Source organism: Zootermopsis nevadensis, unplaced genomic scaffold, assembly GCF_977971745.1.
Source record: "Zootermopsis nevadensis isolate Lab colony 2312 unplaced genomic scaffold, Znev_1.0 Znev_ptg000003l, whole genome shotgun sequence".
NCBI classification, from domain to species: Eukaryota; Metazoa; Arthropoda; class Insecta; order Blattodea; family Termopsidae; genus Zootermopsis; species Zootermopsis nevadensis.
In genome coordinates, this window is record NW_028259135.1 from 11,169,199 (window position 1) to 11,187,312 (window position 18,114).

At 40.8% G+C, this 18,114-nt stretch overlaps 1 protein-coding gene across 6 annotated transcripts in view; it reads left to right on the top strand.

The window, feature by feature from the left end:
- The window catches only part of LOC110838284 (lachesin-like), a 310,561-nt gene that overhangs the window by 84,823 nt on the left and 207,624 nt on the right, over positions 1–18,114 (top strand). For 4 of the 6 annotated variants that reach the window (XR_002546044.2, XR_015533562.1, XM_022081338.2 and 1 more), the window contains exon 1: positions 11,457–11,598. The exons of 1 other annotated variant lie outside the window; for it this stretch is intronic. Coding sequence is in view for 2 of the 5 variants with exons in the window: in XM_022081338.2 (XP_021937030.1) it covers positions 11,511–11,598 (88 nt within the window). In the remaining 3 variants the exon portion in view is untranslated. Of the gene's footprint in view, positions 1–11,456; positions 11,599–18,114 lie in introns of those variants that run through there. One more of the 6 variants, XM_022081339.2, reaches the window with a different exon arrangement.

Consider the following 18,114-nt stretch of genomic DNA (forward strand, 5'->3'; position numbering starts at 1 on the left):
GATTGAGGAAAATCACTAACAATCTCAGTGAGGGTAGCCGGTCTTTGGGCCGGGATTTTAACCCGGGACCTCCCGAATACGATGCGGGAGAGGTAACCTCTCCGCCACGACATTCAATCCCGGTTAAGAGTAATACGACGGCCTGTTATATTTGAAGCTTCTTTGTTTGTTGTTACGTAACACGCGAGATGGATGGTATTGTTCCTTGATTTAATCCCACTACCTCATTTATGTCAAAATTCCTTGTGATATTCTTTAAACATGCATGCGCTTCGTGTTTGATGTAGACTCCCCAGCCACGAGTCTAAAGCTGGTATCTCTCGGTTCGTATAATATGTATCAGATTTTAAATCGGTGAATTACAACCCATTTCTTACGACTTCTTACACGCCACTGTCAGACATAAGGTCGGCTTTCAGTCTGTGTACATGACACTGAGTAATCTTCTGTCAGTTGCGTTCAACATGAAAGCCGGCTTAATATGAATTCAACTGTAGATTCAGTGGCGTGCGGTCTCTACTTATTCCCTCGTGTCAACCGCTACAACTGCTACGAATCTGCACTGCACGCCACTGAGCGAAACGATATTAGACTCGTTTAATATGAATTTTATTGTTGATTCAGAAGCGAACTAACTCTGGCTTATATTTTCTGTGTGTCTGCCATGCATAACAAGCCTTCGATATGCATACTTACAAAATTTACACAAAACTGGCTTGTTTTCTTATAGCAAGAAGTGTATATGAAGCATATTTCCGTCGTATCATAGCTCAGGCGGTTAGCCGTCGGCTTCTCACCGCGTACGTTCGGAGGCTTTGCTTCGGTCTACGTGGAGTTTGTGGTGATTAAAATGGCACTGGGATAGGTTTTTCACCGAATCTGTAGGTTTTCGTTAGCCAACCTCGTTTCACCTTTGGAAAAAAGAATTGTTAGCCAATAATTTTCACAGGTAAAGGCTCGTCTCAACCGAAAAATAAAACACTGTGTGGCCAAGGCATAAGAGTTTTGGTATTACAGTACAAAATTTCATGGTCCAGGCACATTGGTCTTCACGCCACTGTGCTGAATACAATGTAGGGTTGGTTTGCCGTGTTTCCTATATTCGATTTTATACGGTTTTTGCTACACGCCACTGAATTTAAGACGTGTTAATTTAAAATTCATGTAAAGAGCGGTACCGTTCACTTTAAGACATTTCTTTTATTTTTCTCGTCTGTCCAGAAGCTTAAAGGTTAAATATACAAAACCATAGTTTACCCTCTTATTTGTGAGAGTCTGGAACTTCGTGTCTCGCTCCAAAGGACGAACCCCGAATGTGGTTCTTAAAAAAGAACACTGTGACAGGAAAATATTTGGACGTAAAAATAATGGCAGGAAGAATTTTAATTTCTTAAAGAGTTACGTATTCTAGGAAGATGAGATGACGGCCATGTAGCACGCATGGGGATACGAGAAATGCAAACAAAAATTGGTTGAAAAAACTGAAGCAAAGAGACCACCGGGAGACCCAGGGAAGAATAGGAAGATAATATTAAATTAGATCTTAAAGAATTAAGGTGTGGCTGGAGATAGAATCGGCTTTGGAGTTTTGTGGATACGGTCATGGACATTTGTATTTCACAAAAGACGATAAATGTATTGACCAGTTTAGTTACTGTGGCATTATAAAGAAGGGGTTATTTTATTTAAACGGAGTGAGTGTAAACGACACGCCACTGTCCGGCTGTATTCGCAGACTGCACGCCACTGGATGTACACAATATAGTTGGTTTAATGTGCATCCCAGTGTAGGAAGACGCGCTGCCTTGTTGCTGCCCGTGAATATTGATACAATCCTCCATGCAAAGCAAACCCAGTCGGTGGTGCCTCTCCTCGAATCAAAGAGAGGGAAATGAGAAATTCATTACTCTCACTTCCACCCGAAAGGAATTAACTCTACTCGCCATTTTTCACAACTCTGACGGAGGACGGAGGTTGTCCATTGCACGGACTGGACTTTTTTTATTGTACTGTTCTCTCGGATGCGTTTGTTTGCTGGAGCTAAGTAAATTTTGATGCGAGGATTACAGAAACGGTGACAGGCCTCAGAAGACTAATGAATATATTTGCTGGTTGACTGGCAAAGGGACGTGGCTTTGTGATCGCGAGTTATGCCTCCGGGCGAATTTAGGACAACTTTAATATGTTTGAAGTAGTGCAAGAAAGTTCGTTCACATTCAACGAGCTCTGATTTAAATTACCCTGCGTCATCCTTTACGCACATTTATTTTATATTTTACTCATTTCTTTAATTTTCCGCACATATTATAATTTTCTCTCCTCATGTGTTCCTTTCCCTTTCCCCTTTGTGTACCTTCTTTCCAGAAAATTCCATTTCCGTCGACCAACAATAAAAAAATTATTACGTTTAACCAATGTATTCGAAAAATTGAGGTTATCACGGTGATAAAGGCATCGATGTTGGTGTTCGGCGGTTGTAATGCTGCGTCAACTTATAGATATACACCAGTATTTCGGAGCAGCATATTGTTTCCATCTTCAGGGCTCAAAAATTTAAAATATGATACTACCCCACCCTCAAGGTATTAATTTTGGTATATTCAGAAACAGAGAATGACAGTGTTATTTAGTAATGTTTGTCTAATGACGCATCAACATATTTTCCATTTATCTGTCTTCATACATTTGTAGAATACACTGTGTATAAATATATTCGGTAGCAGGAATCGATCACAGCACTACAGACACACGAATGTCAGAGGCGGGAGGCGTTAATGAATTTTGTATCTGCAGTCAGTTTGCATATTGACTGTGTTCTGGGTCATGCACAGGAACACCCAACGTGCAGATTCTCATTTGGCTACCCGCGGTGACATTTTATGAATGTACCAGCTCACAAGATGGCCGATGCCTTGGAGACGGAATGGATTTATCAGGACACTTAAAATCTACCTGGACACGCAAATATGCTGTTCGGTTACAAAGTTGGTCATTTGTAGTCGGTGATACTTTCTTATTCAGTCAGTAAATTCGGTTTCTCTTTGTCTGTCTGTTAGTCAGTTATCTTAGTATTTCAGAATCTAGTTAAACCAATTTGTTTTCTCAGTCTGCATTTAAACTTCTCATACACTAACACAGCCTTTTTTTCAGTGATATATTTCACTTGGCTGTCTGGTTTGTCAGACACCATGTCAGTTGGTAAGTCAGTACAATGTCTGTGAAACAGACAGTAGATAAATAAATCATCAAGGCTTTTTAGCAAGGCAGTTAGTACACATGATTAGAATAAGAAGCTAACAGTGACTTATCTGGTCAACACGTTCCCCGTATTTATGGAACCCTAGGTTTTATTATCGTGTCCGCAAGAGCCTGCCATTGGTCATTATCCAGAGCCGGTTGAATCCAATTTGTATTCTCACGTACTATTTGTATAAAATCGTTTATGTTGTTGCCCTGTTATTGTGTTTCAAGGCGTCTCTTCGTGCCAATATTTTTCGATTACACTTTTGTGTGATTTATGCTTGCTGTTAATAAGACAAATTATACGTAAACACAAAGTAATTTTGGCATAAAGATGTCGCATGACAAAACACGCTTGGCATCACGAAACGGTGGCTTGATGGAACTCCAGCGAAACGATTTTGACAGAAGAACAGGACGAACTCGAGTAAGTTAATTGTAAGTTCGCTTGTTTCCACGATGAACCAACCACCCGTCACGTGGCGTGCGAGCTTTGAAATGTTGTTCACGTCACACTTTCAAATGATCCTACCGTGTACTGTGTCTACATAATTATATAAAGTATTCGTGCTTCTGGGTATTAATGAGACGGTGCACAGCGTACAGGCCACTGCGCAGACAGATGTGCGCGTTAGTACACACACACACACACTGGCTAGCACATTACATCTTCAAAGTTGCTCAAGTTTCTAAAAAAAAGTCTCCTTTTTTTCCTTTTCATGGAAGCTTTCTTGCCGTGTTAAACTTTCCGCATTTGGACCAGCCACAAGAATCAATTTTATATCTTTCCATCCCGTATTTTTTAAGTTCCATTTAACATTAACCTTCCATCCACAACTATGTCTTTTCATGTGTCATGTGGTTTCTTGTACGCATGTGTCAAGAAAGTATGTTGGTCTACATGTGAGAGGAAATTGATCTTACGTTTTTCGTGATTGTCCATTAACGATTAACAACATTCTCGGCGAACGGGAAAGGAAGAAACGAACAGTTCTCTGTCCTGTTTCGTTGCCTTTATTGTCCAGGGAACCATCACATCCCCGAAGGACACAATATATTCCCGCCAGGGTTACAGTAGTGTTGTGTACACCCCTGATTCTGTGTACCTGCTTCCTTATTTAGGTACTTTGAGCTCGCTTGCTCGTTATACGTGTATAGACGCGTACTAAATCAAGTTCGTCATCTCCTCCCGCCCCGTCCCCTGCATTCTTTTTGTAGGTACCATTACTCAGGAGATTCCCGAGGGAGAATTACCCCGAGATCTCCAATTTGGTGGCGGCGCTAAGTAAAGCTCTATGCGATTTGCATGTGTAAGCCTCTGTCTCCCCTGGAGCAACCCCGCCAGTCACCTACACTCCACTCGCGGTGTTTTCTTCGACTCCGCTTGTGGCCGCCTACTGTTCAAGCCGCAGAATGAGATTTCTTGGAGACACTCTATCCCAAATTATTGAGGTATGAGATATCGCTTGAAATACTGACACGTGACTTCAATGATGTGTTTCACTGCAGCATCCAAGAGAGTGAGATTTCAGGTTCCAAAGGTGGCGAATATTCAGATGGATGCATCATGGGTTGTTGCGCGGTGCAATCTTACAGACGTTTATCGACGTTTCAGGGATGTTTGCTGTTGCCATCATCAGGGAAATACGGGCCCAATTAATTCTGAAACTTTGGTAAACGTCTGTAAGATTGCACGGCTCAACATCCCAGAAGTCATTGAGTTTTTATTCTGTGGTCAGTACAAACCCAGACTAAAGTCAAATACGGTGCATTTGAAAACCCTTGGTGATTGTCACGTTTGTCATTTGTCTCCACGTCCAAAGAACTTGACATGAATGCCCCGCGCCCCCTCAGAAGTGTTGCAGACTCAATTACATTTTTAGAAGTCTTTCTGTTACTTCGAATATGCGATACCTAGAAGTATGTTTTATAGTTTACCGCGCTGGAAGTGTCTGATCTGAAAGTTCTATATGAAGTTACTGAGGAAAGCATCGGACCTTGAGCATTTTCGAAGCGGAGGGCATTACATGTCGAGGGACGTGTTTTATATATCATTTAAAAAGTTCAAGATTAGTTCTGACGATGGAAACACGTAATCAATGCAGAATGTGGACAGAAATCCTGAAGGCAAGCGGCCACATGGAAGACCAAGACGTAGAAGGTAGTTTACTATTCATTAGATACCAGGAGAATGTGTAGGAGGGCGTGAATTTGGTCAAGATCTTTATCGCCGGCAATCACCGGAATGAGCAGAGTTAAACTTTCCGTTTCTACAAGGGAATTACTCACGTAGGGACCCCGTCAGATTTCGAAGTCTCTCTCCACTGATTTACGATCAGGTCTTATCAATTTCACGCACGGATGAACGGGTTAGACGTTTAAAGCACCAATGGGTTTTCGGAATGTAAGGACGACTTAGAAGTGACCGGAAATCAACGTGGAGTTAGCCCGGTCTTTCGCTCAGGAAATGCTGTGCTTTAGCCATCAGCCGCATGTCATAAAAGTCTCCCAAATGACGTAACAGAAGCAGCAGACAGACGTAATCCCATACGAAGGATCGTACCCTTTTCGTTTCCTTGTGCTCGTATGAAATTAGATACCGACGAAGTTTTCTCATTAATGCTAATTCGCATTGGAATGATTCCAAAACGTCCCTTTATAAAACGCGAGACGCAAGATGGTAATAGGTCGTGCTACTATCAGTAGGTGCCGTGTAGGTACCCTAGTGATTATGGACCGATTATCTGGTATTGGGAACAAAAAGAATGGAATACAAATTACACATAATCGGCTTTATTAGATGCTTAAGTATTGGTTCTATAAATTCATTTTAGGATATGTTTTAATAAAAGCATTCGCAAACAGCCGATAAGGGGAGGTTCTCCAGCATATGGATTGGACGGGTTAATAACTCCCCAAGGTAGAAAAACAGTATATTGCGAAATGTTGGTATCTCAAGAAGGACTCTTCAAGGAGTTGATAATTCGGAGTTTAATATTCAAATTAGCTAACACTATTATTTATAATCACAGGTTTAATCAAGAAATTTTGAAATGTAAATGATGACCTCTTTATGACGAGCGTTTGTTTCTGTCTAAATTTTAAAAAAAAAGGCCTTTCCCATTTTTCAGTGACGAGAGAAACTTGTGTGTCCACATGCCTGGTGTCTCTTCCCGTAAATGAAATTAGATCCAGTTTACCGATTTTCACCATACTTGGTATGCTTTGCCTTTAGAAGCAGCTCCACATTTGAATTTTCTCACTTCATATCATCATATATAAATCATAATGGCTGCCGTCTGAACTACGGAGTTAGTGGCTACACAAGAGATATTTTGGACAGAGTAATGAAATTTTGTGTGGTAATACAAATGCAAATTTTGTTGATGATTTTTTTCCATAAAGTAAAACTACAAGATGATGACCGCCTAAAATACATACATATAGTTGACCAAATTATTTAGAAACATATGAAATTATATTTGAAACTATACTCACGAATGAGTGTTTGGATTAGATTAAGTTGGACTTTTGTACACTTCAAATTAACTGTTTCAGGGGTTTGGAAGCCCGAGACTCAAGTTAACTGTTCCTGGGATGTAGTCAGCTTGTTATCCTGAGGGAAGAACCTTCCTGTTTTCTTATTCATGGCTTGCTATATCGACTGACCGTCTTTTTGGGACACACAGCCCTCTCTATGACAGAGTTTTATGGCTGCGAACTGCAGCGTACACTTTACAAAAACAGACCGAAACGTTCCAACATCTGATACAAGCCAACCAACCCCCCATGCTTAAAGCCTGTTGCTATGGTTTCGTATTGTTTTTGGACCGGCCTGGTTAGGTTAGGTTTCTGACACTTGACAATTTTACACTCACACAAATCCTTTTTACATTTCGATACTTTGAAACCAGTAAATCTAAGTAGTTTTTATCAGATGAAACTACTATAAAGCATTCCTTGAGCCCAGAGAGAGAATGGGAATATATCTCTCACAGAAATTGTGTTTACAATTTATTTTCCATCTGCTTGCTGATGCTCGGTGTGTCGTTTTAAACATTGTATTCTAAAAAATTTTCGATATTTTTAATATTTCTGGTGATGTACTGATTATCTAAATATAATATTTATCAGAATGGTGACCTGGCGGAATCTATTTTTAAAATTCCAGATAAACCTCAAATTTGCCTATCGACATTTACGCGGAAATTGGGGTTTTTGGAATCTTAATCGAAAGCATCGTTGACACAGTGGCAGAGCGGCATAAGTCTGAAACAAGGGAGCGAATTATAGGAAATCGTGCCCAAATTTAATCGAAGCTCATGCTATGTGAAGTAATCCAACCTAATCTTACCCGTCTATACAAAACGAATCTTAAACCAACCGTCCTTATATGACGCTGTTTCAGGCGTCAAAATTTTAAAACGCAATCCTTAATCTCAACTAACATATCACGTTTGAATTTATCGGTGACATAAACTTATGCCCGGTATCACACAGCGCAAGACAGCCCTTCCCAGTGATGGAAACAGCTGAACGATTCTTCAGAGGGGAATTTCATCTCTTGCGTCGGCTAAACTTTCCACACACCTGTTACATATCTGCCGTTATGAAGATTCCGCCTGCCTTTTATCCGGGGATATGGAAAAAGGAACATTCATTTGCATTCCATGGCCGCCTGTGTTCTAAGTACGCACTGCATCCATTTGTATCATTTGAGAGGTTGCCACGAGTCAGCGCCATATGCTAGTTTATGTAAACGGAGGCTGGAATTCGTGTTTTAAACCGCAAGTTTGAGGAGGCAATGCTGGAATCAATTAATTTTGAATAGTCCTTGAATTGCTAATTCCTCTGTTGGAATTGGGATTGTATTAGTCGTTAATGGCCCTTGTAAACGGTGTATTGGATTAAGCCTTGGTAAGTACCGTCAAATGGTCTCTGCTTTGTTCCCAGTAAAACAAAGCTGTGACAGTGTTTCGTGAGTTCTGGCCGTCTAGAACATTCGATATTCATCTAACAAGAAGACTTTTGCGGTAATTAAATAATGGATTAGGTGGGCAGGATTTGTAGAACGCATGGGGGAAACATAAAGTGCTGTGTTGACAGGCCGTTGATGGAAATAGCGTTTTATGAGTCTGAAATTTGCTCAGGAATCAGAAGGTCACTCCTTCGAATTTCGTTAATCATGGCTGGGTTTTTGTAACTTTATCAGTTTCTTCGCTTATTCTCTTGGGTAATTCATCAGATCTCAGCACGACTTAGCATCTCATAAGACAGCCATCTTAACCAAGTTTCAGCTGGATTGTTGCAGGCGTTGACTTAGGCGGAAGGGCCGGTTAGTGTCCCCACAACACATCAGTTCGCTTCATACTTCGTACCTCGCTGTCCCTGTGTCGATAATGTTATTGGTTTGCATAATACGTGCGTTTGTTTTCCTTTTACCTGAAAGCTGGTGACGTAGCCGAAAAGGACAGTCTCTGTACCTCATTTTAGAACAGCCATCGTAAATAAATATAAAAAGTAACAGTTTACAACATTGAATAATTGAAATCTTGCAGTGAAATGAAGGCTTGAAGCAAGGAAGAACACTGGCTTCATGAAGGATCAGTGAGAGGACGCTTTTTCAGCGGGCCCTGAGGGGGGGGGGGGTCGAGGGTACTGACTGTATCAGAGCGCTTTTCTTCCTTACGAACTGCTGGATGTTCGAACTCGCTATTTATCACGTGTCATGGTGACAGATTTTTAATTTATCATGAAAATTAATCGCGGGTTTGGGTAAACATTCTCTTTATTTATGATTCTGTCAAAATGCGTTCTTTTCTATTCGTTTTTAATGGTATCGTTTACTGAGCGCGATATGGGACAACCAGTTTTTCGTCAGCTGTAATTTGTTTGATGCAAACAACAGGGACACGGACATCGCACTACAAGGATGTCTCGAAGTGGGCTTACGTATCGCACTTTTGGCACTGGAAAGCACGTGGGATTTTATTTAATAAAATTACAGAGAGACAGACATTTCTCCGAAAAACAGTACGCCATGACCCCGTGTTTGGCACTCATTTGCATTTGGAAGGCCGTGAGTTCAAATCTCGGCCCGGAGACTGACTGTCTTGACTTTGTGGTTTTTTCCGCAGTTTCTGCAGGCGAGATAGTAGGCCAGGACTACAATCTTTCACTTGGTTACTAATTCAATATTCATTAAATATCTTATAATTCGAACGTACACACTTGCGATGTTGAGAACGTCGCTAAGTGCTTCATAAATAAGTAGCCTATATAAATGAAATTCTGTATGTCCGTGTCTTTTACCATTTATCCGCCAGGTCTCGCCAACTGGTACTTTATCACACCCTCAGTCTTCCAGCGCTTGGGTAGATTGCGTCATAAATTCTTTCCAGAACTTTTTTTTTGTAACTATTATATGAAAATTGCAAATTTTACAGCTTCTTGAGATCTGAGGTTCTCACGGCTGTCTTCTGTGATCTAGCAACATCCTGATGATGGAGGAAGTAAGTTCCTCGGTATCGTTGGTTAGTTTCTACGATCCTGAAAAGAGCAGCATCCCAAGAGACAGATGCATTTAAGTGGCGTCTCTTGATATTTTTGCCTATATATGTATAATGCTACTTTTCTTTTCGTACTCTTGCTAAATATTTGTTTTGCCCACAAATTTTATTAATGGTTTCGTATGATTCTCAGTGTAAAAAGGGGCTATTTCCTTAAACAGCGTTAACCATTTGATCTTTGTAATGGTGAAGTGTGGTGTTTTCTTCGCGGTACGGACTGAATGCTTAAATGTTATTTAGATGATCTTCGGCTTCAAATGGCTAATATCTCCTACAGTTTGCGTAGTTTCCAGCCACAGGTAAAATTTTACGGAAAATTATAAATGATACGGAACTATCAACAGATTATTTTCTCTAAATGAGCTAATTAGGACAGCACATTCATATCGGAGTCCGTCATCTTGTAATTTTTTATCCGGCCCTTGTAAGCGTCAAGGTATGGCATAAATGTACCAGGCTGCATGAATTCATTTCCCTCCCTCGTTGTTATGTTATGTCAGAAACTTATTCTGTGTCTTGAAATCAAAGAATAAGTCTGACTGTAATGTGGAGCTATTTTGATAAAAGTAAAAAATAGCAAACTCGATGAACAGAAGCAGCTTAGGAACGGAAACAGTCGAAGTGTTTGATGCGAAGAAGATTTTTCTGGTCCAGTGAACCGTTTCAGAGAATTTTATGGGCCGCGGAGCACAACATGAGGATGTAGGGTTGCTTTAGTAACTTCGTAATAAGTCGGCGACTAATGGCAATATCTTCCTTGTAAGAGTAAAACCGGTTGCTGAGGTCGTCAAGAAATTATCCGCACTTATTTGCTATCAGAAAGTTCATTGCAGTTTTGACAATAGCCGGCCACTGGTCTCTGTCCTGAGTCACCTCAACCCCTCCCCCCCACACACACACCCATAAACACAGAATTTCATTTGGATACATTTTAATATTATCCTTTAAAGTAGGCTCTCTCCTTACGCAATTTTGTCCTCAGCCTCTGTTAGAGTGATCTCAATTTATATTTTTAGGCGTCTTAAAACTCCTTAGATGAGCCAGAAGGGAGTGAAGGTAAAATTACACGCATGCGACTATGATGAATAGACATATCGTATCATTTTACCTGAGAAGTACCAAAATATGGTTTGAAGAAATTGTAAATAAATCGCAAAATTACGACCAGTGTCTAATTTATGATTATTACAGAGACAGTATGGAGATATGTAGGTAAAAGTTCTGAGCCTAACCGCGTTCAGCACTAAAATTTGTTCCTTGAGCTTCTGAAATCGCCTTCCTCGTGATTCTCGAAACCACCTCTCGATTCTCTCGAACCATTACGTATAACTTTAGCACCTCCGTATTACATGGGTCCCAGATTCGAATTCCGTCCCAGAGATCAGCGCAGTTTTATAACAAGTTAGGCGTTTGAATTGTATATGAGGTTTTAGTACCGCTTTAACGTTACTAAACATCTGTATGCATTTGTTGTTTCTCCCTTGCATTCCCGTTTTGTATGTATTCTTTTATCCATGCATTCGTCCTCATGTGGTAAGTTCACTGTGTGATGGTAATGTTAGGGGGTGGAGCTGAGTAGGTGCGCGCGCAGGCAGCCCGCTGGCGGTCGGACGACGTGCGTGATACAGTAGTCAGTAGGCCGTTGACGCTTGTGAGGTGTAGAGGCTATGTTCTGTGGTGGTGTGAGGGTGTAGTGCTGCTATGGCGAGCGGCAGACGCCACGCCGGGGGACGTAATGGACGATACCTCACAGTCAGCGTCTTACATCTAGTCACCATCATGTGTCAAGGTACAGCCAACAGTGACCCTCCTGAAGGTTTCGCGACGCGACCGAAAACTTTAAACTTTGAGAGTTCAGGTGTTCACGGCGATGAGAATTTTGATTTTAGTAATCCGGGATAGTAACGTCGTTTGGAATTGTAGGTCGATATTTATGTTTCGGAAGAACACCGTTCCTCCATCACCCGCCTTGAATTTAAATTTTTAACTTGGAAATAAGATGCCCGAATTCACTGCCTGACGTAAGATATCAACGATAAATACAAGAAAACGTGGGATGTAGTAAGATGTTCAGGATCCCGGGACATAAAGTTTTATATTGCATGTCTCAGAAAGACACAAACGCCTAAGACATGGTTACCTGCAGTTCATAACTTGGAACGGTGTTCCGAATTTTTTTTTTCACTCGTGGCACGCCTTTAAGTTGCCAAAGACACAAGACGGCACACCATAATTTTCTTTACTCTCTTGAAAGGGGGTACAGAACTACAAATGACCATAAATATATTTGTACATATAAATTCTTGCCCTATGATAATCCAGACGTATGAAAACATAACATATTCCGAATAAAACTACCGATGATGAACCAGTGTGTTTGAGTATATAAATTACGAAAGGATAAGACACTGCCTTTTTCTGACTGTAGCGTGTAGTCTGCGGCACACCTGGAACATTATGGAGGCATATCGGTTGCCAGTCACTGATGTAATAGTGCAGGTGTGGCCCCAGTAGTACTCACTGAGCGATGGTCTGTCCTACGAAGGGACGTATCCTGTCCGTGGTTACGCAAGGCGTGGCTCAGGTCCCAACATAGAATAGATGAGAGTATATTACTTTACATGTGATCTTGGTCAGGGTTAAATGTTTTATGATTCAATAGGTCCACGAGGGTAACTTTTTTCCTTAACTTTTTTACAATTTATAGATTTGTATTTGTGTCTTTATATCTCAACAGGAAATAAGGGTACCATGATGGTACATTCGCGTTTTTCAGTACTCATCCTTTATTATTCAAGTAAAGTGTGCCCGGATGAAGCTTTGTTTTTCTGAACGTGAATGTCGGTAGTTTTGAACTTTCAAACATTTTTTGGTAATGAGTACGTAAGCTGTTTTAACATAAATGACGTTACTAATTATTTGTGTAATTTTTTTATTCACGTATTTATTCATAAACTCAACATTCATTAAACTTTAAAAGAGAAAATTGCGCAGGCTAATCATTGTTTTTTTTTTTTGTTTTTGTTTTTTTAATTTACACTGTTGTATAATTTATTTGGATTTGGCTTAAAACTGGTGGAATTGTTACTTTTCGGAGTTCGCTTCAGAGACCAACACACCATTTCAAATAAGGGGTGTGGGTTTTGTTTCATTTGAAGTGGGCTGATTTTCAGCGTGTTGACATTACGGTATTTTGAATATATTTTTCAGAACCCTTTGTTTAAATATATGAAACTGGGCGATGTTTCGTGAATTTAAACATTGAAGCATTTGAAGCTTATCGCATTCTATGAGAATAGAGAGTGATGGAACACTTATAAGTGCTGCTCTTGACTGAAGCGATTTCTGTATGTCGCCCCCATTCGACTGTTAACACGCGTCTACGTAGATGTCGTGAACTGCAGGAACCTTGGCTTATCTAAAGCCTACCCCGCGCAGTGGCACAGCGACTTCAGTAGACAAGGGCGTATGCCACTTACGCACGCAGAATTGTATTTCGAGAAACTAGTAATACAATTTCTAACTAAACGTGAATTACGTTTATGCTCATGCGGAAATCATAATTTAATTTTCTTCCTCGAGTACTCGTTTGTAGTTACTAACGAACGTTTCGGAGCAACATAATGTTTCCATCTTCAGGGCTGAAAATATTTCACCGAAACGTTGACATATACCGATAAGAATACGCGAAACCAAAACCAGGAAGGGAATAATAATTTTCACCACCGCGAAAGACCATTATTTGTTTGGCAACGGTCGCACTGTAGCACCGCAGACTAAAAGCCAGATGCAATGCCTGTTCCACGCTAACAATAATTTATACCGGAAATTATTTAACATTTTTATACGTACTATAGATTTTCTGTCTAGTTTCTCTCCGATCGTCGGTCGCATGGAAATAGACATGCCAGTCCTCTAATTAAGAAATAATTTCTCATTCACATCGAAGCCAGATGCGTTGAAAACTGTAGTAGCTGTTACAGAGTCGATCTCTTTTTGAAGCATTTGCTATCAATCAAGTGATCGGGCCGTAGAGGGCGTACGGGCCTTTGTTAATGAAAGTTGAACCTCGCAGGTGACTGTTCTAGTCACCGTTCGCCCTAGTACTGTCCGATGACACAGGGATCGAAGAAGTCGATGGTAAAATGAAACAAGTTACACAAATCTAGGTTGTGGGCCTGTGGATTTCGGAGCAAAATACTTTTTCCATCCTCATTATACGATGAAGGCAGCAGGTTCCTCCGAAGCTCTGATGTCAACTACGACCAATAATTACAACTGACTTGGAAAATAAGTACGGAAAATCACAGTAAAATCGACAGAGGATTAGACATAGACACTCTAAAACTCGTGTGTCCACCAGCTACTCCCAGTTATAATATTTATTTTTCGTTAATCGTAACGATATTTAACGTTGAATAATAATGAATATTTAGCGCACTTGTCGTAAGGGCAGGTGGCCCGCTGTGCTTTCGGTTTCCCTGTCGAATGTTTCGTTGACTGACTGTGCTATTTAGTAAATATCTTGGCGACATTTGACCTGCAGGCAACTAGCAAGTCCGGTTGTGTTTGATTCAGTTGCCACATCGTAGCTTCGAGGTCGTTAAGGATTCTTCTAGCTAACTGTGACGTATGAAACACAGCGTCGACTGTGAGAGGGCAGCCATAAACGTCATAATGCATGCATGGGTTCTGCAACGACAGTGTAGGAGAATTACATGGGGAAGTGACTTCTGTTTTATGAATGGCCTCGGGTTCATTGCAAGGTTGTATAAATGCACGCGACCGTCAGTAGAGAGTAATTATGAATTGTAAATCATTGAAAATGTTACTCGTTCCTGTTTGAAAGTATAAATGCCAGTAGCTTAACTGCGTCCGTTGATTTCAAACACTGAATATCCGTGTTCATTTTGACTACATTTATTTTTACATCAAAACTTAACTGATTTCTGTAACAGAGGATGGTTTCGGATAAAACGTCGAGTTTCGAGTGCTCCTATAACCGTATATAAACTGTGTGCATCACAGTCACGGTGAAATCTGGCGTAAAGAATTTTGATAAAAAAACACTTTAAAATAATTGTCCGTCCCATTAAACTTGAGTGAGATTAGAGGTTCTTACAGCGACGAGTATGAAGGTGCCTGGCGTCTGGGATGCTGCACTGTGCAGATATCGACGTTTCACATTCTCCTGTTGATGGAGGCAGTAAGCTCCTGTGAAACGTCGGTCGGTATCTACCGCAATACATGCTGCAGCATCTCAGAAGACATCTCCATTAAAAATACTTTTTATATTTTAAGCACCCGAGTTTTATAATTGGATATACATTTACAAATTATGTATGTATTATAATAATATGAGCCCAAAGTCAACTTTATTGAGTGATTACTCTTATTAATAGAGTGTGTCTGCTGAATTATGTCGTATGACCTTATTCCACTCTCGGTTAATTCTCGACTGTGCCGATGGTGCTCATCGCTTTTGGGTTCTAGCTGCGTGCCACTGCGTCACATCGTGGTGTTCTCTTTGCACACGTGTTGACCACCGCGTAACTAACTAACTGCTCACGTTATTACACGTAACGTGATACAAATGAAAACGCAATCTTGCATGTCTTATTGTTCTTGATGTTCAGTTATTACAAATACAAACCTGTAGTCGACTAAGTTGACAAACGGGAAATAGAGTAGGTCTCATGTAGCTTATTGTAATTTACAAATAATAGCTACAGGATGAGTTATACAGAGCAACACAGAAAGAGACGGACAACCATCGGTGCCTTGAGCTGGATTCGAACCCACGATTCCAGTATCTGAGCGGTGAAGGCCCATTTCATCAGATCAGGCGGCCCATTTGACCCGAATTTCAACTCTCTTGGGCCCAGATAATTGTGGGCACGACGACAGTGACGAAAGAAATATTAATAAAATATTTTACGGGCATGAAACTTGACTCATGTCATTTTCAGACATGGCTGGCGAGATCCGAAACACTGAAGATAGGAGCATCAGTTGTACCAACAACTGCACGTTCTAAATGGATATGAATGTTGATTTATCGCAGCGGACTGTCAAATGGCAGTTAATTAAGGTTTATGGGCGTTAAAATGTGAACCGTACGGATAGTATATGAACGCGTTGTAAATTTGGAATTGACATCGACTTTGCAGATGATTTGAAACTCTGTTGGCCCTACATTTGTTTCCAAAACGCGCAATATTTAACCATCTTCTCCGTAGTTAAAACTTTTACTGAATGTGGTCGTGTCTGACCTTTGGAATGCGCTTTGTAAAGCTCGGTGTTAATGTATTGGCATCGGAAGCGACTTTTATGTTTCGTAGCTTTCGTGGTCGCTGTACATCGCGGCGGGGTACAAATGCAAAGGAATGGAGCTCAGCTTTCCTAGAGGGGCTGCATGACAGAACAGAACAGAATAGACCTCATACGACATTATACTAAGCCAGGAACGCCTCGTAGTAGAGCAATTATCAAGCTTTTTCCAGCTACGTAAAAGACGGGCTTCAGCGTTGAAGCACCTCGCTTAGCTGCTAAGCACTTGCGTGTGCCGAAACGCGCTCTTCAGAAAGTTAACCGCGTTTAAAGCTCAGTGCGAACTATGCGTACAACCCGCTTTAAAAAAATAACTTTTCATTTGGCGTAAGAGTCTTTCACGATTCTCGATTGACGCTGCTGGACAGACCGAGTCGCAACTGGGAAGGCAGTTATGAATAAGACTTTCGCGTGTAATAGTACAATGCATACAGACAGTTCGTAATTATTTGACTTCCATTGTTTCGTGTAATTCGAGACTGATATAGTGCATTCGTATACGTACCTGTCGTTAAAACTTTATCGTTTATAACGCAGTGTTATTAACTCCGACGTTGGAGAGAGTTAACATGGCTTATAGAAGAAAGAAACTTCTATCTGCAGCGTTGTGTTGTTATCCCACGCAGGCTGAAAGTATTGAGTGACGTTTTATGACAGTTTTGTGTATGCGAAAGGATTATCTCGCATCTTCTCGTGCAAAGCGACATCACAGGTATTGTTAAAGTGTCCTGTGACAAAATTGGCTTGGGCAGTATATTTTTTATTCATAATTTTAGAAAATTCCGAAAGAAATTAAATATTTGCTGTAGAATTTTGAGTTATCTGAAGACCACAATCGATGTAGTCACCGCTGTGTGGATCCTTCTGTACCTTGTTTCGAACTCCGCATTGGATACTTTACGAGTTATATGTCTGTACGCGCAAAATCTGGCTTGGAGTGTCCATCCGGTTTCGCATTTTATGATCTCCAGTTAGATTTCTTTGAACTCACAAAGGGGTCAGTCTCTGAAGGAAACACGTTTCGCCTTATAACCTGTCTATTCCGGGTTTTCTCATATAAATTCGTAAGAAATGTGGCCCCGGGCGTGAAACCGTTGGTTTGGAAAGTAATGTAATTTTTCATTTCCAGCGTTCATTTTACAAGAGTAAAACTCGTGCAGTTAGTTATTCCTGCACCCTTCGCCCCGCGCCCACATGATCATCGTGGGATCGCCCGCAGCCGCCTCGGGCGGTGTTTACACAAACCTATCAGCAGCGGTCTGTCTGTCTGTCTGTCTGTCTGTCTGTGTTTGTTTTAATAACTAGAATAAAAGTTTTACCTCAGTTTTTACAAACTTGTGATGAAAGGATAAGAACCACGTATAAATAGCGCAAACTCTGCTTAATATCATGCGGAAATTGAATCAACTATTCTCTCTCCACGTGAGTGGTGTAAGAAGGGAATAAACCTTTGTAGCTCTGCAAATCTGTCTGTGATTCTGACTGGCTTTCTTTCAGGTCAATAGACTTGAAATTTCCTGAAATTGAGATGTGTTTCTGCTAGGAGGCTGTTTATAAGAATTTATTTCCCTGTTAGTTCCGTTTAATTGGGGAAATTCGGCTCCATACGATTGGTAAAATGTCTCTCAGTACATGCAGACTTGATCAGACTGTGGAGGGATTCCGACTGGTGACTGCTAGGTGCCTGGTGGTAATGATGCTTGTTCTGTGTCGACACTGCGTCGTGTTGCCAACAACGGCCCGAGAGGTGTTCCCTACCACCTGCTGTTTGTATGTGAAGTGTGACATATTACCGCACTGACATTATCAGGCTATTATGTACAAACAACCGACTCATTTTCAGAACTTTTTTCTGGCTAAAGGCTCCTAAACGCGATCACATCGTGTCCTTCATGAGAATTCTTCTTATTTTTCTTCGTCATCTAGAATAGTTTAATGGGTTGATTTGCCACTGAACTGCATGCGGCATATTTAA